The sequence below is a fragment of the Protopterus annectens genome, chromosome 14.part0, assembly GCF_019279795.1.
Source record: "Protopterus annectens isolate FY-2018-M chromosome 14.part0, PAN1.0, whole genome shotgun sequence".
NCBI classification, from domain to species: domain Eukaryota; kingdom Metazoa; phylum Chordata; order Ceratodontiformes; family Protopteridae; genus Protopterus; species Protopterus annectens.
Window position 1 is genome coordinate 692,026,544 of NC_056748.1, and position 22,892 is coordinate 692,049,435.

Consider the following 22,892-nt stretch of genomic DNA (forward strand, 5'->3'; position numbering starts at 1 on the left):
AGCTCTATCCCTTTACTCTGTCTCCTACTGGCTATTAAGGGGTGACCTATCCCTAATCTACAAGGCACACCCAAATCCTGATGGAGCTGCTACACATCCGCAAGACAAACAGCATGGGGGTGACCTGATCTAGGGATCTAAACCTAGTCAATGACTCAAACAAAACAAGCTGCAGAGACAGATATGTGTCACAGAGGTTACCCCTTCTTTGTAACAGGCTTCCTTTTCACTTTAAACAAAGCCCTTCCCTAGCCCTCTTCAAATGTAGTTTAGATCAATGGATGGGGAATCTCAAATTCACACCTGGAGTAGTGCGCATGTCCCTTATGTCAGGGGCAATCTGTAAAATACTCAAGGCATATGCGCAAACATATGCCATCTTCTTGCCTCTAGGGGCCTCATATTGGTTAAAACTGGGTTATACTGGATAGGCTTGTAAAGACTCTTAAGCAGTTAGCCTAGTAATCTCCTATGAACCTATAAGACCATAGCAGAATACAAGACTAACAACCCAAAAGGGACTTTTAAAGCCTGGCCATCTTCCCAGAAATATTAGCAAGGTATTGGTCCCATACGTTATGTGGGGCATATAGAAACTTAGGTATGAGTGGTCTGGAATTTACAAATTTCTTCTCTCTAATAGAGACATAGGTGCCAGAAATTAGGTAAATTTGTGATTTCCCCATCCACTGATCCAAGTTATGCTTGAATAAGTGCACGGAAGAACTTGGCTTCACATGGATGGGAAGCTTGTTGCAGAGAAGTGGCACCCTCTGAGACACATACCCATCTCTCCAGCATGTTGCATTTATGTTGGAGGCTAGGATGGATTGGGTGTTTCTGGTGCTATTTGTTTTGTGGATGTGCAACAAGGCATTAAGTGTGGATCAGTGGATGCTTTGTAGGCATACCTCACAACTGTACAGGTTTTTGCAGAATGTACAGATTTTTGCCTCATATTTTTGGCTGTTTTTTCATAAAATTGTGTTTTTTTTTCTGGCAAATTAGTGGCAAATCATTAGAGACTGAAGTCAGAAAATAATGACAGACATTTGAGTTTCAGACTTCATACCATTCAGAAAATTCATGCTAATGCAAAACCTGTTATTCTATCAACTTTCTAAGTTTGTAAGAGTAATATTTAAAAATTATCCCTATTTTTGGGCCTTTGTCCCACTTGTATTTATAGCATTGTCCAGATTTCTTGCTCTAAGAGGTTGAGCGATATGTTTGTAGGACAGTCTTAGGTCATCTCTCAGCAGCATGTAAGAAACTGAGGATAAGTACAACACTTTTTCTGGTGGTCCACATAGGACTTGTGTTCTATATGTTGTATTCCTTATGGGAGTAACCTCTACAGTCACTCTAGTTATTACATATTCCTGGTAAGATACATGCCAAAGGGTGCATTGTACTCGATGACTGGTCTTATGAGGGCAGAGTACAATGGAACAATGACATCTTTGGAACGGGATTCCACAACTTTGCTTATAATTTCTGCAACATGGAATTATTTCCTTATCACTGTAGACTCATGATGGTCAAAGGCCAGGTCGCTGTCTACAGGCATTCCTAAATCCCTGCATAATGAGTCTACTCTAAGGTGTGTATTATTGATGTAGTAATTTGAAAAAGCGGTGGTTGTCTTACCAAAGGATACTATTATGCACCTTTTAGCACTGAGTATAAGACTAATACTCTGGCACCAGTTATTAACCTGTTTTAGGCCCTCTTGGATGATGTTGATGTCATGGTGGATTCAATGACTGCACTTAATTTGCACTTCTCTAGAATTTGGCCTGCCAAAGGCATTTGATGTTAACCTTCACTTCAGAGAAGTAGAAGCAAAACAGGATTAGCCCCAGTACCAAGCCCTGAGGGAATACACTAGTGACTGACCTTTTTGTGGTGGTAGCCTCCCCTATCTTAACTTCTTGGATCATACATATGAGTTAGATGGCTATCCATCAGGTGACATAAGTGTCTATACCTAATTTAGTCAGCTTGTCAACAATGCTCACCAAGTCTAGGTAGACATTATGCACCATTTTGCCTTCATCCATTGCTTTGGTGACCTTCTTGAAGAAGTCCACCAGGCTGAGTAGGCATAACATTCGCTTGATGAAAACAAAAACTGAGTTTGATCCAGCAGCTGAGGGTTTCCTGTGCTGTTATTTATCATGTCCATGGTAATTCTTTCTGTTGCCTAGCATTTGAGACTAGTCAGTCTAAAGAGTCAGTAGTTTCCTGGGTGTGTTGCTGGCCCACCCTTGTTTAGAGGGATAACACTTGTAGTCCTCGATTCACTTGGCATGAAGCCAGTTTGGAAGCTACAATTTAATGGTGCTTCTAGAGGCCACAAAAAGTCATGTTTCATGTTACTAAAAAGGCATCCTGGGATATTATCAGGTCTCTTCACTGCAGTGCTTTTTGCCTTACAGAGTGCACTCAGAAGTTGTTCTCTGGTGATAGTTGGGAAAGCTATGGTTGGTGGCATTTCTAGGGAGGTGTATGGGAGAGAAGGTAGGGTAAAACTGGAGCTGAATTTATTGGCAAGTAGGTTTGCTATGTCCTCAGCCTCGGTATAGGTGTAGGTGGCACCATTTAGAATTACTGGGGCACTCCTCCTCCCCTTCCTCTTCTACGCCGCCCCAATTCTTACCAATATCCAGGCCTCCACTCTAAACAAACTCCAACAGACTTACCATAAAATAGCCAGATTCATTACTAACTCCCCATACAACTCACACCACTGCATTTCTTTAAACTCTCTTCAATGGCTTGAACTTCCCCAATTTCTGCTATCTTATCAATTTCATATGCTACACTCTATTCTTTATAAACCCTCCTTCTGTCCATCTCTATCTTCCTTAGTCTCCATCTACGTCCCATCCCAGCCCCTCCGTACTTCTAACCAAAAATTACTTGATATCTACCACCCAAAAAGGTCAGTAGGCAAACTACTCTACAAACAATCCCTTGCCCATGCTTGGAACAAACTTCTCTTTGACTTACGTTCAATCTCCCACACCTCACACTTTAAAAATGAACTAAAAGCTTTTTTTCTCAGTTCCAGAACCTGCCCTTGCCATGACCCTACCTAGTCTTCCTTCCCTCCCTTTATGTACCCTCAAAAGGACCATACTTAGTACCTCATTACACCTCTCTCTCCAATGTGTCTACTATGCTTTTGCATAATTTTACACAAACAAAAATTTTTTATTGTTGACCTATTGAACTATAGCAATATAAAATTGTTACTTAGTTTCTTTTTAATGCAACTTTAACTTTATGCATGTAACCCAACATATGTGAATCTTTTTGCTATAACTGCTATTATATCAATATTGTTTAAAATTGTACTTATTTAAAATGTACTTCTGGAGCTTTTCTCCTCGGGTCTCCACTGAAAATGGGCCACAAGCCCAGTTGGACAAACCCGGTTAACAAATGTCAATAAATAAATAAATAAATATTGCTGTGTATTGTCATTGATGTTTTGGACCTAACTGAAGAATGTCTACTGGTTATCCTTAGACTGGAAGGTTACATTTACCTAAAGTTTGGCCTTAGGTCACTTAATTAGCCTCCTGTATTGTTTATTTAGTTTGATGAGGGAGTTCTGACCTTGCTGAGCATTGTACATCCATTTTTTATCAGGATTGTCTTCCTTTTTTATATATAATCTATTGATGTTCTGATTCCACCAGGGTGGCTTGTTTTTTGAGTTTGTCACGAACATATTCTGGGTAGGCGCTGCAGCCTTTATACAACTGTATAAATGATTATAGAGAATTCTTGTGAATGACTCAGTGTAGGCAGTGGTGTTTCCTGGGTTTTGGGTTGACCAGCTACTGTTGTGATCTTGTCCATTGTGATGTCTCATGCATTCTGCAGTACCTGGGGCAACACAGCACCACTCTTCCTTTGTGTGTGATGCTGGGTCCTAATATGGTCAGCCATGCCATTCACATCTCACACCAGATTTACTACCTTACATACTGGTCTGCACCTGTTTAGCTTGTAGGAAGAAATATACCAGTAATATAGTGGTCCTGCAGTAGCGCATCATTCTTCTGGTTTAGCGACTTCTCCAGGTGTTTATTCCCCTAACAGTTGTAGATATGCTTGTACATTTGCAGGCAAAATGTGTGTGTTACTGTCCATGATCTCCACTGTCTCAAACTGGGTATCACCTGCAGTCATCACTTGTGACTCATGCATATAGTACTGTATCCTGCAGATATGTAGAGCCGTAGCAATCCCCACCCTTTTGATGCCATGTTATTACATGAAATATCCTATGACAACTGTATCTTTCCCCACAGCCATACACATCCTGGCTGTATGGAGGCATGTTGGCTTTGAATGTGGCACATGTGGGTGAATGGTGCTTCAGCAGTTATGTCACCATATCTGAGGTGGAACACCCATATGTGGCCCAGCCTTGCATATGTGTCAGTTACACAAGCTACACACTGACCTCCCTCCCTCTCTCTCTTAGGCAGGCAACACCAGCAGTCCTCTCTTTAATAGTTCACATTTATGGCACTTTCACACTTATTCTAGTATATTCCACTCCTATGTCCCAGAGGTGTCTTATGCAAGTAGATGATTATGGTTTACATAGTACTATCTTGGGTCAGTTAGTGTGGTGTGAATGCTAATGAGACCAGATAGTGTCAGTTTCTGTGATTCACATAGTATACACATTGCAATATCCATACCTAGTCATCTGAGTATTGCATATATCACTTACCAAAAGGATTACAAATGTATTAATATCCAGTTACTGGAGCAGAGCACTGATACAGAATGACCATTTTCAAGATCAGCCTGCGTGCATATATATGCACGAAAAAAAGTGTTCAGAATAAAAATTAGTGCACTGGCAGCTAGATATCTGCATTAGCAAAACCAACACCATTCTAACAGGCATGGTTAGGAATGCAGCTGGCAGGCCCTGGCCATAGGGTCACTGGAGGATAAACCTGTCCATGGCATCAGCCACCCAGGTGTAGTATATCTGGGGTTGCTGCACTTTGGACCATTCAGCAAATGAACCATTCTCAGCAGTACACTCTGTCCCCTTCTAAGTCATTGTCTATGCCTTGTTTTTGGCCCATACTCCCCAAAATCATTCTACTACTCTCTGTCTGTCTGTGCCCATTTCTACTCTCTGTCTGTCTGTGCCCATAAACTATCTACCCCATCTTTTGCATGTTTAGCATAGGTTCATAGATTCATAGGTGTGTACTAGGCCAATGGCCCTGGAGCCTTTACAAGCCTAGCCCACAGAAGTGCCCTGGCATCGTGCCGCCCGACATTAGTACCCAGTGCCTCTATCAAGTAGAGTCACTGGAGTGATCCCCAAAGTGAACTTTCTATTTCCCATTCACTCATCAAGATTTCTCTTGAAGAGGACTAGTGAGGTGCTCTGCTTGACATGTATGGGAAGTCTATTCCAGAACGTGGGCAGTCTCTGGGTTATGAAGGGATTGGGATTCTTTTAAAAGTAGCATTTCTAACAGAGCTGGGTCAGACATGGCTTTGCAAGTCAAGCAGAGATCACATCTTAGTAGATGACATGAGACAGAGAATAGCTGGAGTTTTTTGAGTATGTCCATGTAGGACATGTGTTTAAGGCCTAGGATCCTCTTTGTGAGGTACTTATGTGGCCTCTCCAGCTGTTGCAGGTGTCTAGTAAGGTTAGGGTTGCCAACTTTCCATGTCAAAAATTCTGGACATGTACGTGAAAGCAAAATACGTTTAATTTTGATACCCCCACGCAGCCATTCCAGTGTCCCATTACTTGGCTATTTCTCCCCAGTTGCCATAAACACTGTTCAGAACTCTGTCTGCATACTGTCTTCTGCTTTGCTTCTAGAATGATTACAGATATTTGGATTTAATTTAAAACTTTTATTTCAAATTTTATAGCACAAACCATACATATTTGATCAAAAAAGCAATACAGTCTCACAGTGAAAACAGACTTGGCATTAAAACTTCTTTTCCTTTGAAACTCACATTCACTGAAACAGCACTGAAACCCATGTTCAAAGAAAATGCATCTGGCCACAGTGGCCAGTGGTGGGTTAAGTTTACCTTTGGGCTGTTTTCATAGGTCCCTTGCACACATTTTTAGGACCATGCAAAAGTTCTTTAATTCACCTTCCTGAGTGTATTAAATTATAATATATGATAATTAAATTATATCCCTTGAATAATACAGCACCATTTGTCAGAGCATGTTTTAAATTTATAGTTTTGAACATTTTCCAGTAAGTAATGAAACAAAACATATGAACCAATAATGTCAAAAAATGCCTAATTCAGAACATTTCAACCATAAAAGACCACTCAAACTTCTATTATTACAATCCACCAATATCAGTCAATATGCAAAATCTCTGCAGAAGTAAAAGTCATCTGAATAATTCTACATTAAAGAGATCTGTAACGAATGAAAAGGTTACTGCTAGCAAACAACTTTACATTTCAGTGTTTCATCTACAAATGCACTGCCTGCTGCCCTTGAAGAATAAATTGCCTATTTACATTAAAAAATGGTAAGCTGATAATCTGCCCTTTATCTTGACCTAAACAGTATTGAGGAACAAAAAAAAAAAAAAAGTTGAGAAAGAGCTATTTTCTAAAACACCTTTCAGAATATCAGTGCACATAGTATGAAAAGACCCAGTTTGATATTTCCTTGCGTACAATGCTTTTTGTTTTCTATCTCACATACAAACACACACTTTATTCAGTAAATGACAGTAATGAAACCCAATCCAGGAAAATAAACTGTTGCTTCGTTATATACTAGACAAAAGAAGACTGCTAGCTAACGAACCAAGGGACATCGGGCATGATAAGCATAAAGAAGTCTGGAAACTTTTCAGAAAACATGACTGTTAATGGTGTTTAACACATCTGCCTGCCAACACGTACTGTGTGATCTGTGATCTTTTAAACCTGCAGATATTTCAGAATATGTACCTGTGAAAACAATAGGGGTAATAAAATAAACTCAATGACAAACATTTTCAGAATCTTAGAATTACTACCAGTCTGCTACAAGCCAAATGGAATGTTACTGCAAGCCTGAAATTTAACTGCTAACCACAAAACAAAAACAAGTGTTTAAGTGCCATCTAAAACAAAACAAAAGTAAAAGAAAAATATTATCTTTATACAATTAAATATAGTATACATAAATATAAGCTTAAACCCAACAGCACTGATTTTCTGACATATCCGAAATGTAGTTGGAATAGGGCATAAAACAAACAGGCAAGCACATACCATTCAATTATCTCTGCATCACATCAGCAGTATGCAAATCATGACCATCATACATGAATTTATAGTGCAGTATGCCTTACACAGACAGAAAAAAGTGTGGCAGTACACATTTTCAGGTTTGCACTACAAGTCTAAGGAAAAATAAGTGCTTTTCTTGAAATTCTGAAACTGTAAGTGTGAGCAGAAGGAATTTTTACCTCAGAGTTAGTATATGTAAGTAACAGAGGTATGGGAGTATACCTCCTGCACAAAATGTTTTTAATATGTAACAGTGAATTTTGTACTGCACTGTTATTTTCATGGAAGTGTACTTAAAATATTGGCAGTCTCAGTGCTTTTCAACCTGTGCAGAGCATTAGCACACTACATCCATGACCTTGACAGATTTGAATTGTAATTTGTAAACTGTTAGTGCTTTTGTAGACTAAAATGACCAAAGAGTTTCTCCAAGAGTGATACACAAGAACAATGCAGGCTTTATGTGAGGCATATAAATACATTTACACAATACAAACACACCCGTCACTCTGACTCATCAAATAAATATCTCTAGGGGTCGCAGATCACTGATAACAGAGGCGAGTATATATTTTTCAGCTTTCCATCAACTTTCAGCTTCATGGTAGTGAAGAGGGCCTGCCTGCCTTAACATTTGGGGTCCTCTGTTGGTCTTAACCAGAAGAAGTTATTGAAGAAGGTACCAGTCGCAAATGCAGTCGCCTTTTCTCAGGCTTCATTGTACACATTCATACACACACACACACACACACACACACACACACACACACACACACACACACACACACACACACACTCCACACAGTCCTACCTCTCTCATTTGTCCGACCGTTCGTGGTGGTCCGCTGCAGTCCAAACATCTTCAAGAAAGTGGAGACTGGAATTCAAATTCCACCCGCCGCATGGAAGATGAAGACGTCACATAAATGAGAATCTCGGCTTCTGTGTCTGTGCAATGGCAACCAGACGCAAAGGGTGTTCTTGAAGAAGAACACCCTTTAAAAAAAAAAGTACTTTTTTTTTTTAATTGAAAGAAAAGATTTTATTTTTTCAGGACAAGAAAAGGCAGTCTCCATATTCCAGACAGTGTCCCATATTTCCAGACAGTCTGGAAGAATTCTGGATGGTTGGCAACCCTAATAAGGTACATGCCAAATGGGAGTTATACTCGATGACTGGTCTAATGAGGGAAGAGTAGGGAGAGATGATGACCTCTTTCTTCCTGGATGCAAAACCCTTGGTAATGAGATGTGCCACATAGAAGGACTTTCTGACCACAGTGGCAATGTGGTGGTCAAAGGAGAGGTTGCTGTCAAGCTGTGTCGCCAGATCTCTTATAACATCTTCAGTGTTCAGTGGGCTCCCATCGATGTGGTAATTAGTGGGATGACGATGCATTTTTTTACATTAAGCTTAAGGCCATGGTTTCAACCCCAGTCATTGGTCTCAGTGAGGCCTTTCTATAGGATGTCTGCAACACTTGGGGAGTTAATAAGGCTCCCAGCTTGCAGTCGTCTGCAAACTCAGTCAGCCAGAGTCCATTTATGTTGGCCTGGACATCTGAGAAGTAGATGCCAAACAGGAGAGGACCCAGGACCATTCACTGTGGGACTCCACTCATGACTGGTCGGCAGTCTTACTTGGAGTCATCTACTTTCACACCGTGGATTCTATCTGTGAGCCAATTTGCAACCCACCTAGTGATATAGGGGTTGATGCCTAGTTTGGTGAGTTTATCAATAATTGGCCAGATTGAGATAGGTTGTATGTACTGGCTTAACCTCATACACAGCTCTGGTGACTGACTCAAAGAAGTCAACCAAGTTGAGCAGGCATGATCTACCTTTCCCAAAATCAAATTGTGTGGGATCTAGAATTTGGAGATTCCCTATATCCTTGTTAATTAAGTCCATGATGATGTGCTCCATAGCCTTACATATCAGACTCATCAGGCTAATGGGGCGATAATTCCCAGGGTCTGTAGTTGCTCCCCCTTTGTGGAGAGGGATGACTGTAGCAGTGCACCACTTGGTAGGGACAAAGCCTGAGGTGAGGCTGTGAGTGAACAGGGAACACAGATGTGGTGCCAGTTCACTTTGCAGTTCATGTAGAACACAGCCAAGGATACTGTTGGGTCCCATAAAAGCTGTATTCTTGGCCATGGACAATGCAGCTTTAACCTGTGCTGCAGTAATGCTGTTGGTGCCTGGCATTCTTCCAGTATTGTGATGGGTCCTTTATGGGGTGAGAGAGGGGTAAAGTTGGCACTGAATCTGTCAGCCAGTATGTTGGCAATATATGTTGGCTCAGTATAGGAGGTGCCATTGTGCAGTAACTCAGAGCAGATCTGGGTATTGCCGTGCAGATTCTTGCTGTAACTATAGAATGCTTTGTGGTTGGTTCTAGTGTCTGCCACAATTCTGCCTTTATAGCTGGCTTTAGAGGTTTTGATGAGGGATCTCACCTTTTTGTTGAGGCTAATAAGGGAGATTTTCCAGTCTTGCATCTTCACCTTTTTCTGCAACCATTTCTTCCTTCTGTTGTAGAGTTTATTAATGGCAGGGGACTACCAGATTGGCTTCCTTTTTTTGGAGAAGAGCATCTTGGTTCTGTTGGGTATGGCCAGCTCTCTTGTTTGTCAGTCTGTACCTGCTACCTGCCCTTTCCTCTCGATCACACCCAAGGCCACTACTTATTGTCTTTCACTTCTATTCTTCCTCATTTCAGGATAAAAATTGTATCTATCCCATAAAAAGCATACCTATCCTCCTCTCTCAACCTCTGTTCCTTATTGCTAAGTCTTATGCTTTCCCATCTTCTTGCTGTATCCCCCTTACCTACTTTCCTGCCTACCCCATTCAACCCCATTGATATAATGGACAGGTTGGGCACATTGCTGTTCATGTAAAGTGATATGCCATGCTGTGCAATGCTGCCCTGCCTGTAGCTGCATCCTTTGGTGCATTGTTGCCAGCTGTGGCATTGCATGCTGCCAGGTGTATTTACTTGGGTAGAGAGGGAACATTTATGTATGATGTCATGTATGCTACCCATGCCTGCTGTGGCAGTACTACTCCTCTGGTATCCTGGTCTGGTGCAGCCCTACCTCTTAATGCTGCCCATCTGCTTTGTTATGGGACTAACACTAACCTTGCCTGTTACAACTATTTGGCTGCTTTGCACAAGAAACCACCTTGTGTTTGTGCTGCACAGTGGCACTGTGTACCTCTATAAGCCACAGTGTTAAATCAGTGCAGCACAAATGCAGTCAGTACAAGATAATCAAACTGTGTATATATTTGCTATCATATTATCAAAGACTGGAATAACACCAACCAAAACCCTAAGATAATTATACTTAAAGATTAAAATGTCGCAACTCACATTATCAATCTCCTAGACATACCCCCTTGCAGGGCCCATGTTAGCACCCATTCCTGGATCCACATCAGTATGAAAATTCAGTATTGTCTATTTTTTATCAATGTGGGTTCCAACATTTCAACATTTTAAGTTTTTGTATATATCTCTCTGGATTCTAATAGGCAATATTCTGGTATTCAGTAACATGATAGCAAACAATCAAATCCTGGAGTGTGTGTGTGTGTGTGTGTGTGTGTGTGTGTGTGTGTGTGTGTGTGTGTGTGTGTGTGTGTGTGTTTGAGTGAGTGAGATATATAATGAAGTCATAAGTATGCCTTGCACCTACTTCTGTGTTAGCCACCCAATGTACAGAGTACTGTAAAGATGTTATTTAATGTTGTAGTTATGGTAAGTTTCATTAGCTCTCATTATATGAATACCCAACTATTTTATCATAATTAAGGTAACAGGGACAAAATAAGAAAAATATTTTATGTGGGGAGCAAGCACCACCGTCCCCACATCCATTATGCAACACCTATTTAAAATAACCAACTCCAGAATGTCACAGCTCCAGGTTAGGTTATATATTCTCTATTTTCATATGTATTCAGTGAACCTGGCAGACTTTATTAGGTGTCAGTGAAGTGTGTCTTGATGGATCAAGAAATAGCAAAAGTCAGTTTTGTCTATATGGTTCTTCTGATTTCCCTGTTTACTAAAGTGGTAGATGCCTGCAAATGAGCTACAATTCCTCATGCCTTGTCTGGCAGTTTTAATTCATGCACTAAATATACATATTGCCTACAGGTTTGTAGTCAATAAATACAGCTATCCTGACAACTTTTCCTAATTGTACAACTTTCATACATACTATTTAGGACATGAATCCATGTTGTCTGAACAGAATGATAGTGCACTAGTTACTACTGATGCTTCACACCTGATGTCTCTCACCTCTGGGGTTAATTTCTGATGTGATAATGTCTGAGTGAAGTTTGTATATTCTTACTGTATACCTCTCTCTTTTTCTTACTGCTCAAGTTTATCATCTCTTTTAAATTTGTTCTAGAGTTTCCTTGGGTCTCATTTGTAAATTAATTTTATGGGAATATTAAAGGATGTAACATAAAATATGTAAACAATATATCCCTGCTTAGTTTTGCCTAGATATACATACATGGATTTATTTTGACGTTTCTTAATAAATTGGGTTACTTTTATGTCTCTGGACAAAACATTATAATGCAAGACTCATTTTTAAGAAGTGACTTATTGATTTTATTTCTTCCGCTAACCATAAGAAAACCAATACTTAAGACACTGAATATTTTATCATTTCAATGTACAAGCCAAAATTAAAGCACTGAATGCTTGGCAGCACTTTACTTTTAAATTTCCAACTTTTATCATATTCTACAAGCACACTTTATACAGCATGACACAGCAGATGTTGTTATGCTTAACATCAGATTCTGGTTCTGGGTTTCTGTATGTCAGTCGTTTCCCACATCATAAATCTCATTACACAGCCTCCTTCCATTGTTACAGCATTCAGTCCACCTGCTCATCTGCTGGAAAACTATTATTCTCAGGCAGTTCATCCTTTAACAAGGCACACGTCTATTGTTTCTCGCTGTTCACTGATTGGCTACAGTGTGTGGGAAAATGCACCAAACCAGAAACCCAAAGGTTTCCCTGCTGCCAGAGATGTATAAATACAGGGGAATCTCCCACCGCAGTATACAGACTCTTGCCTGACAGCAAACTGACAGTCACTGTTGCTGGTCAGAAATGGACAAGAATGTCATTGAGCAATGTGCTTATGGTTTATTCTAGTGATATGAACATTAACAAAGAAAATAATAAGGTACGTATTATCTACATATTATTGTAACATATCCATGAAGTGAATTTGTCTGCATTTATATTGGTTATGTTGGAAATGAATAACTAACTTTGTTGTGGCCACTATACTTTAGAAAACAATACATAACCAGAAGATCCACTGCAACAACACATTTTAGAGTAGAAATTAACATTTAAAATTGTACATTAACTATAATACAGAATATTTAAAAAATAACTTTTGCATTTTTCTTTCTTACAGTTAGCATATCATCTAATGATAACATCTAGTGCATAATATTTTACTAAAACCAGCAGCTACCCCTAGGCTATTTAATTCTTAATCCTAAAAAGGACCGTCTTTTAAAATTTCATTTTTTGTACAGCTTAGAAAACCTATAGTGGAGAAGATAAGGAGAAACCGTATCAACAGTAGCATTCAACAGCTAAAGGAGTTATTAGAAAAAGAGTTCAAGAGAAAAGAGCCCAGTTCAAAACTGCAGATAGCAGACATCATGGAAATGACTGTCAATGTTTTGAGAAAGCACAACCAAAGTCAGGAAAAAGGTAAGTTACTTCTGTGTTCTGTCCTTTCTCTTCAAAGTCAGTGGATTATAAGTAACTTTTGAGAAAGGATAGCCTCATCAGTGTACTAATGACTACTTTTGAGGAGGTTTATACATATATATATATATATATATATATATATATATATATATATATATATATATATATATATATATATTCATTAAGTTAATAGTTCAGTATTGTAATATTGTTTGCCAATCTAAATGCCAAGATTTCACTGAATGCTGTGGGTATGTTTTTGATTTTACTGGCACAAACCAGACATTTTATAGATTAAGTGGGCTGTGTAGTAAGGGTCAGATGGGATATTTCCAGATCCCACAGCACTCCAATGTAATAGTGTTGCTAACAGTGGTAGGCTAGGCTTGGATTGTAATATTTCCCTGTTCAGGCATGGTAATAATGTCATACAAAAAATATGGACACACCTAATGCACTCTCAAAAACAAAAAAAAAAACATTCTAGAATATAAAAAAGGAGCCAGATGAATAAAAAACTGAAAGAATTTCTGGGCCTGACATACAACCTTATATAAAAAAAGATAATGGACAAGATAGAGCTTGCATACACATTTATATGTGTTTTTATTAAGTAACATTCCACTTGTGGGAGGTTGGCACAATGGTTATGTTGTTTACCTTGCAGCTACATGGTGCAGGGTTTGATTCTCACATAGAGTAATTGGCTAAGCTTAAAATGGCTTACAAAGGTAGATAGCCTACTACTAAACTATGAAAAGTGAAACAGTGATCTAGCAATTTGTTGAAAATTAAGTCACCACTCTGTATAGCAAACAATATAGCACATCTTGCAATCAGTTAGATGTGTTTTTATATTTCTTTGTGCCAGTATATTTCTTTCTGCAGCCATTTCCATCATAGAGTGCCTATATAAAACTGGGCTTCACTCACTCAGTGGGATCATAGTCTTTATCTTTGTTAAATAATATTGAATAAATGCTGGTGCACAATTAAAAGAAATCAAATAATTTCACTTATTCCAATAAGGACTGGGGTATAGTGAAGTAATAATAAATGTATGACATTCCATTTAAGGCTTTACAAAACACAGCATGAACTGTGAAATATGTTATAATATTAAGTCATTGGCTATTGATATTTCAACATGGTGATTTTGTCTTTTTCAGCTGCAGGATCATTGGAGAACAGCTCCCATCAACATTTCAGAAATGGTTATGGCAGATGTTTACAGAAAACACTTGCTTTTCTTTCCTTACATGATCCTAACACAGAAGTTAAAACTCTGTTGCTGAATCACTTCCTTCAGATTCAGGCTGTAGATGCAGATGTGCATTCTGCTTCTGTTCCTCCAGCATCTCCTTCAGGTCAACATCTGCATCAGCAGGACATTATATCTCCACCACAATCTCCTTTATGTCAACATCTTCTAACCAAGGACACTCTGAACAGCACCAGAATGTTATGGAGACCCTGGTAAAGAAGGAAACATGGTGTAATAAGCACTTCTCAAACTAGAAGAAAATGAGGCTTCATGAGATTCTACATCTCCTCTTCATGTAGAAAACTAGGATTTTCCTGAATAAACTGACTGCAATAGTTTGAAGCTGTTTCCTTCAAATTGAAGGCTCTCAATTAATGGTTGAGTGGTTATTTGCATTGTTGTGAGATAATGTTACACCGGTAACTATTATAGTACTATAAAGTGTAAAGTGTGTCCTTCTTATTAAAGGAGCACAGTATTATGTAATCATTACTGTGTTATCTATAACGTTTATAGGATATTTAGAGCTAAATAAACTGATTATATCAGTGAAGTATGTGCTACATGTAGGAGTGAAACTCCATCTACTTTTATGAAACACACTGCTTTTGAAGCCTAGGGAAGATATTGTTATATAAGATCTACACCATCTTCAGGAAGGAAATTTGGATTTCCCTGAAGGCTTACATTTCTAAACCAATTACATTAGTTTGTAGCTGTTTCCTTTATACTGAAGGCTGCTAATGAAGGATTGAGTGGTTACTTGCATTTTTCTGAGATAATATTATACCAGCAACTATTTATTAATATATAAAGTGTAAAGTGCGTCCCTCCTATTGAAGGTGTACAATATTATGTTAATATCCTTAGTGTATTATCTATAATTTTTATTTAATGATTAGAGCTAAACAAACTGGTTATATCAGCGAATCATCTACTAAATGTAGGAGTGAACCTCCATCTATTATTATAAAACATTATTTTGGTTTTGACTTTCGCATTTATTGGAGAGTAGTACAGTTTATGAAGTGCTTTTCTGTACTGTATCCAAGTTAAAGGAAGTAACATTACATATTTTCATGTATGCTGTTGTTTACTACATAATACTTTACTGAATGTAGCAGAAGAATGCTGTACCAATCCTACAGCAAAGTACAACCCTTTCCTCATTGTTAAGTAGTCCTAAAAATGTACTGCCTGAATTGAAATGTATTCCATAGAATGGAAAACTTAAGGATACAATATGTTATATTCTACAGACTGAAATCCACCAGAAAAATGACTAGGAAAGTCCAGTGTAAAATGTGTTTGAGATTCAGTTAACTAACAAGTACCTGCATTTTCTATACTAATTTCATGCATTATATGCTTTCTAAAGAATGTTGTTATTTTTATTCTGCTGTCTATTTGAATAAAATGCTTAATTTATTAAGTATCTCAGCTTTTGCATATTTTTTGATCAACCTAATAAGAAATGTATAAGAACATGGGTACAGTTTGGAGACTGATTGGTCAGCTGTTGTGCAACACGAGATAAGTTTTGTCAGGAAGAAGATAATGTTACACGAGGGCAGAAAAATACATGCTTTTTCTAACTGAGATTGGAAATATATCTAGTGCACACAAAAATTCAGTGAGGAGTGGATGAGCCTAACCCTCATCTGCTGTGAAAGTTCACATTCATAGAAACAACAAAAGTGCTGTAGAAGGAAATAATCAGAAAACTAAACACTTAAAGTAAAAATTTGATAAAGTGGACGACTGACATTATTTTCATCCCTCTCTGATGTTTTTATGAAATATATAAATCATATAAACCTTTAGAACTGTAGGACCATGACCATTTCCATAGTATATCTATCTATCTATCTATCTATCTATCTATATATATATCCAGTAACATTATAATGAAGAAGTTCATAATCATTTATGACATTTTTCTTTATTTATGACATTTTTCTTCCAAGTACTTTATTTAAATCATAATGCTTCATTCTAATATTTTCTGCACTTACAGTACAATGTTTGATATTCTCTCACACATTGGTCTGCTCTTTATACATTGTGCTGCACACTTTGGTAAAATTGTTAAAATGATGTGTCTGTCTATCTTACTTGTTTTATTGACACCAATAACATGTATATGGATAACCACTGCTTTATATTGCTCTATAAACTTCTACAACAGCCATCAATGAAATAAGACATGTAAGTGATAAAAGACAAAACATAAAATGAAGAGTAGGTTCCAATGAAAACATGTTTCTAAAACAAATAAATACAACAGAGAAAAAAAAAAAAACAAAATTAAAAATAAAAAGCAAATGAAGTATTGGGAATGCATGCAGATACACCAGAATTAAATTAATTATAGCCATACAATGCATTCAAAATCATAAATAAAGCATTTTAAATACACAATTTAAAATATAACCTTTCCCAAATGTAAATATACACTACTAATCTGATACTAAAAATCGAAAAATAAAACTTATTTTATATTCATTTTCTAAACCTATATCACTATTACATGAAGATTATGAAATAATAAAACGTAGTTTATGCACATCTTATAGATCTATATCTTTATTACATGCAGATTATAAAACATTTATGCCCTTTATTACAGACAGAATTAAAACATTTATAGTAGCTTAGATGAAGACCAGTCAGGATTTGTAACCAATATATAAAGAGAAGCTAACATTAAAATAATATTAATTTTACTTGATTATACCAATTACAAGAATAAAAAATCAGCAAGAAGTCTTGATACGGAAAAAGCTTTTGGCTCATTAAATTGGCAATACCCATGAGTGTGCATGGTCATGAAAATAATTCCATTTGTATATGTTTCAAATGCAGCTTTTACATAAAACTAATAAGAATATTATGCTCTTTGATTGTATATTGTTATCTGAATTTTAGACTGATTGTCAGTCTTTGACATTCCCTGTTATTTCATATTATATAATGCTCCAATTTCTACATTTAAAAACAAGCATCAGTGTTCTGTTCTTTGATGCCTTTCTGCAGTCGAAGAAAATAATAACTAAAAGAATCTGGAAAAAGCACCTTTCCAACAATCTCTGAATTCATCAATAAACTGGATAGGATTTGTGATAAAGAAATGAAAAGTTTAATGAACAGAATGAAAAAAATTTACAGTAAATAATAAATTTTGGACGAAAGTAGCTCAATTATTAAATAAATATTGAGATAATAGCAAATAAAACAAAGATAATAAGAACAAGTTTTAACTGGCAGGATTTGTAACATATTGACACAGTGATTTATAGCAAACATGATTTTATGGTACAGTAATACATAGTGTATTTCATTATAATTACATGTTGAATATTGTTTTCTTCTGTCATATTGGTCCAGATTCCTTAAAGTTCGCGGGAGCTGTTTGTGGACAGCACAGCACACTAAAGGACGAGTTCAGCACACCTGGTGCAGACATGATGATAGAAGACATTTTCAAGGTAATCCGAGTATTTCCATATTCATCATAGGATAACTAGAGATTCCACACATCAATTTGATTCCAAAACACATCATGTGTACACAAAACAACTCAAATGTGACAAACAGCCACGGCGACTCTGTTTCTGGAAGTCCTTGGTGCACACTTTCTATAAAAATTCAACCTGCTGTTAATGGGGTCTATAGCACCATTTTGAATGGTGAAAATGCCAAATGCTGTTTAATCGAACTCAAAAGTTCAAAAGCCATAAACAGCGAACACACGGAACACCAATTTTTTTCCCAGGGAAAAAAAATCACTGCTCCATGAAAAAAAAAATAGCAACTTTAAACACAAACAAAAGTGGGGGGCTTCACCCCCACACCCCCTACTTAAATATGCCAACTCTGAGATCGCACCACAGTGGAGGAAATAGCAAAGCCCCGAAGACGGCCCACCGATTTTTTTTCCCGTGGAAAAAAATTGGTGTTCCGTGAGTTCGCTATTTACGGCTTTCAAACTTTTGAGTTCGATTAAACAGGGTTCAGTGTTTTCAACATTTGAAATAGTGATATAGACCCTGTTAATGTATTGGAACCGGCTGCAGTAATGCAAGCCATAAGTGGCTGTGTGTGTTAGAAGGCAGCCAGCTACAGTCAGAGCAATAGTGCAAAGGGATAGGTTCCTGACCCAGAGACTCCCCAGACTCTGGAATAGATTGCCCATACATGTCAAGCAGAGTGCCTCTTTGGACCTCTTCAAGAGGAACCTTGACGATTGGATGGGAAGACAGGGGTCCAGGAAAGTAAATAATGTGGGAAGAAATAGCCAGGGAATTGTTATGGCTAGGGCTGATAGCCTAGTACCAACCTATGAACCTATGAGCCAGACCAGCAAGTAATCGACAGATGCCATCTAGACAGATAACTGATGCAGGCTGTCTGTAGCATGTGTGCCGCACACATGTCTGTACAGACTCTGCAAAAAAACCCCACCCCCTTTGAAACCAAAGTCTGTCTCACCTTGGGTGCACTTGCATCTGAGACATTCCAGAGACACATGGGGGATGCTGTGGGAGTCTCACAGACAGCTGCCAGTCAATTCCTGTCAAAATTCCTGGAAGCAATGTGCAGCAAGGTGGATGAATACATTCACTTTCCATCCACTCCCATGGAGCAGAGAACTGTAATGCAGCAGTTCTATAGCATTGCAAGCTTCCCACATGTACTCAGTGTAATAGATTACACACACACACACACACACACACACACACACACACACACACACACACACACACACACACATCTATCAAGGCACCAGTACATCCTGAAGCTGACTGATACATAAACAGAAAGGGATGGCCATCTTTCAACTGCCTAGTAGTGTGTGCAGCAGATGGCAGCATAGCAAGCATTATGGCAACACACCCTGGAAGTGCCCAAGATGCTGTCATTTGTAGGGAAATTAGAGTGAGGGCTGCTACTGGATAAGTACAGGAACAGAGCTAGGATGAAAGTTAAGGACACCCTTCACAACAATATCCATTTTGAAAAAAGTGTTTTTATTCCCCATAATAAGTAACTGTAGTTATCTAGCTGAGCAGTGGCTAATGACCCTGTACTCTGAACCATCAAACCCTGCACAGGAGACCTACAATAGAGAACATGCAACAACCAGAAACACCATAGAGCATGTGTTTGGTGTATTGAAAGTTAGGTTTAGATGTCTGGACACATCTGTGGGTGCACTGCAGTACACAACCTGAAAAGCCAGCAAAGATGATAATGTGTGCACCATGCTGCAAAACATGATAACCAGAGCACATGGCAGTCTTTAAGTGGCAGGTGTGGGTCAGCTACTCAAAGAACCCCAATTGTCTGGAGGACATCCCACAGGTATCAGAGGAGGATCAGGAGGACATAGGAGACAGAAGTTACAAGTGCAGGCAACCTGGCAACATCTGACCCAAATATTTGAGTCATGCCAAGCCACATGAACATGAGTACACAGACTGAACATTGATATTCAGGTGTTGCCCCACTACAGTAACACTGATTGTATCTAATGACAAGTACCCACTAGATGTACATACTGGGCATCACACATAACATAATCATAACATATTCCAACATGATCATATGCAAATGTGTCAAAACAGGGATCATCAGCTCAGGGCACAACTGACACAGGTATGCATACACACTGAGACTGTTGTATCACTGTAGGGTAAGCAATAAGGGACACACATCAATGCTACACATGCATACGTACATATCTCTACAATATAATGTGAAAAAATTGAAATATTGCAGAACATAATGCAGACATTTTAATTTCAGAAGGCACATAGTACAGTGGCATTTCAATAATATGAGATAACTATGTCTATTACACTGTTGGACACACTCTAACGCAGTCTAGGGTGACCTTCCCGACATCTCACACCACATCGTCCTTTCTGCCCCGGCCACGTACAGACACAACATGCCCTGGTTGCTCCACAAAGGAGATGGATGGGTACTACAACACTGTGTTGAGGTGAACGAGCATGACTGCAACTTGAAGCCCTTGTGTCTTGCAGACCACAGCAGATGGGCCAGCAGTTGAACTCTGTGCAGGTTGAGCCACAGACACTGATGCTCAATGGCCAGTGGTGTTTCTGCAGACTGATGACCTGCCTCTCACAGGCTGTAATCTGCTGAGCACAGTCATGGAAAACACAGAATCCTGCCGCTAGTATGACACTGCTAAAGTATAGTAAAGGCCAGGATTTTCACTGACCTTGCCACAACAAGCACACTCATTCTGAGTGGACAATGCAGCTCTAATCTCAGTGTATCTGTGCTCTTTTCCTTCATGCATGACACATAGCTGGTGTGCAACATGATCTGTGACATAGGCACATGCATGGATTTCTGAATTATGCCCTTTCTGTGACCGTTCATTTGCCTGCAGTAGGAGGTGAACCCTCAGACGTCTGGCCATGCATGACATCTGCTTGCCTAGGTCTATTGCGATGCACTGTTCCTGTTTGTTATAGACAACAATGAAAGGCCAGTACTGAATGAATTCAACCAATATCAATTTTATTAAAACTATACTGTTAAGCGCTTTTCGTTTAGCACATAGGCCAAACTTCTTCAAACAAATTCAGTTCAGACAACCCTCATTTAAATAGTCACACCGTTAAATGCCTGATAAGCCCTTGTAAAAGATGTATCACTCGAAAATTTATATCCTTAAAAACGAAACAACAATCAACACTGAGTAATATGATACAACAATTAAATATCGTGCTAAGGTTAAGTTAAAATTAAATCAATATGTTATTGTCTACATATGTATATAAAAAAAACTCACATTTCATTACTTAAAACACAAATAAATAATTAATTCACTGTTTCACTGTTCAACCTGATAGCGTATATTGGAAAAAACAGGAAGCAAGTTAAGTGGCAGCACATAAGACCTGTTTATATCTAATATATACCCATATATTAAGTATTATTACTTCTATTAAATCATATAAAGTTCACATTAATGACAATTACCTTGCCCTAAATAACTTGGAAATATTCATCCTAAGTTACAAACACTTTGTCTAAAATATCCATTAGTTATTAAATGTTAAATATTTAACAATCCAGCTCTTGAAATTCATATTAAAAGTTATGTATGAACAAATACTCTCGAGTCCTTCATCTAGTCTATAATACCTCTTCAGCAATGTGAAAAGTATACCCAATATATTACTGAGTATACACAGATGTTAGGAAATATTAACAAATGTGTACTGAACAAACTGCGCTACCCCAGTGTATCTAAAAATAGGCCTAATAGACTATTTATACAATACTTAAGTTTAATGAGACAACCTAAAAGGAGATGTCATCTACTTAAATTTTTAAGTTTCAATACAGGTGCTATTGAGCAGGCCTCATTCAACCCATGCCAAATATGTGAGTTCAACCTTAGTTGCCACAGCAATTCTAACTCTTCGAGTAATAATGAAAAGGGACCCCGGGAGTCGGTCCTAATTGAGTCAATGACTCTGAATTTAAAACCATGTCCTGGGTGGTCCTTACAATGTCTGGCGAGAGGACTCTCCTGTTTACATTTACTGATGTAATAGGTGTGCTCATACACCCTATCCCTGAATCTACGGTCCCTCTTGCCAATATAATATGCTGGGCAACTGTGGCACTGTGCTAGGTAGACTATCAATTTTAAATTACAATTATATTTCTCTTTCGTGTAATAGTGTCTACCTCTTATTGTAACTTTAATGCCTTTATCTATGTGTTTGCATTGGTTACATGCTTCACATTTGTATGTCCCTGGGAATTTTTTACCACTAACTTTATTATTCTCCAGCATTGATTTAAGGTTCTGTCCTTTCCTATATGTTAGTACTGGGTAATCACCTATTTTATCTGAAAGGTCCCTATCATTGGTTAGGAGTTCCCAGTTCTTAAACAAAATGTTCCTGATAGCTAGGAAGTCAGTGTTGAACATAAAAGTAAAGCTTAGTTTGTAATGAGCTCCTGGTAGCTTAACATCTATCAATGGCATATCTCTTACTTCTACTCCAATCTGTAAGTTCAGGTTGGTAGTAGTGGAAACTTCTACGTTGCAATGATCTATCAAGATGGGTTTAAATTTACCTTGTTGCCATTTAAAGTCGACTTCATCTATCAGTTCCTCTAATACTTCCCTAAGATAGCCTCTTTTTATGAACATTGTTTTCAGTATCTTACATTAATCTTCAAATTTCTCCTGTTCTGTCGTCATCCTAGCTGCTCGCACCAGTTGCCCTTTTACCACTGATCTCTTTTGGTGGTATGGGTGTGCGCTGGTGTAGTGAAGGAAGCAGTTGGAGTATGTCTTCTTCCTGAAAATGCGTGCTCGGTACTGTTGATGTGTGTAGTCTTTTGACAATTCAACATCTAACTAATTGATGGTGTCCCTATTAAGTTGGCTAGTGAATCTTAGAAAATTTGTTGAGTTGTTAAATATATCCATCAGGTTGAGTGCTAATGTGAAGTCTCCCTTAAT

At 38.2% G+C, this 22,892-nt stretch overlaps 1 protein-coding gene across 1 annotated transcript in view; it reads left to right on the forward strand.

The window, feature by feature from the left end:
• The window catches only part of LOC122788718 (transcription factor HES-5-like), a 46,493-nt gene extending 30,792 nt beyond the window's left edge, over positions 1 to 15,701 (forward strand). The window contains exons 2-3 of the mRNA XM_044055608.1: positions 12,924 to 13,104; positions 14,274 to 15,701. Coding sequence (XP_043911543.1) covers positions 12,924 to 13,104; positions 14,274 to 14,584 — 492 coding nt within the window. The 3' untranslated portion in view covers positions 14,585 to 15,701. The remainder of the gene's footprint in view (positions 1 to 12,923; positions 13,105 to 14,273) is intronic.
• The last annotated feature ends 7,191 nt before the right edge of the window (positions 15,702 to 22,892 follow it).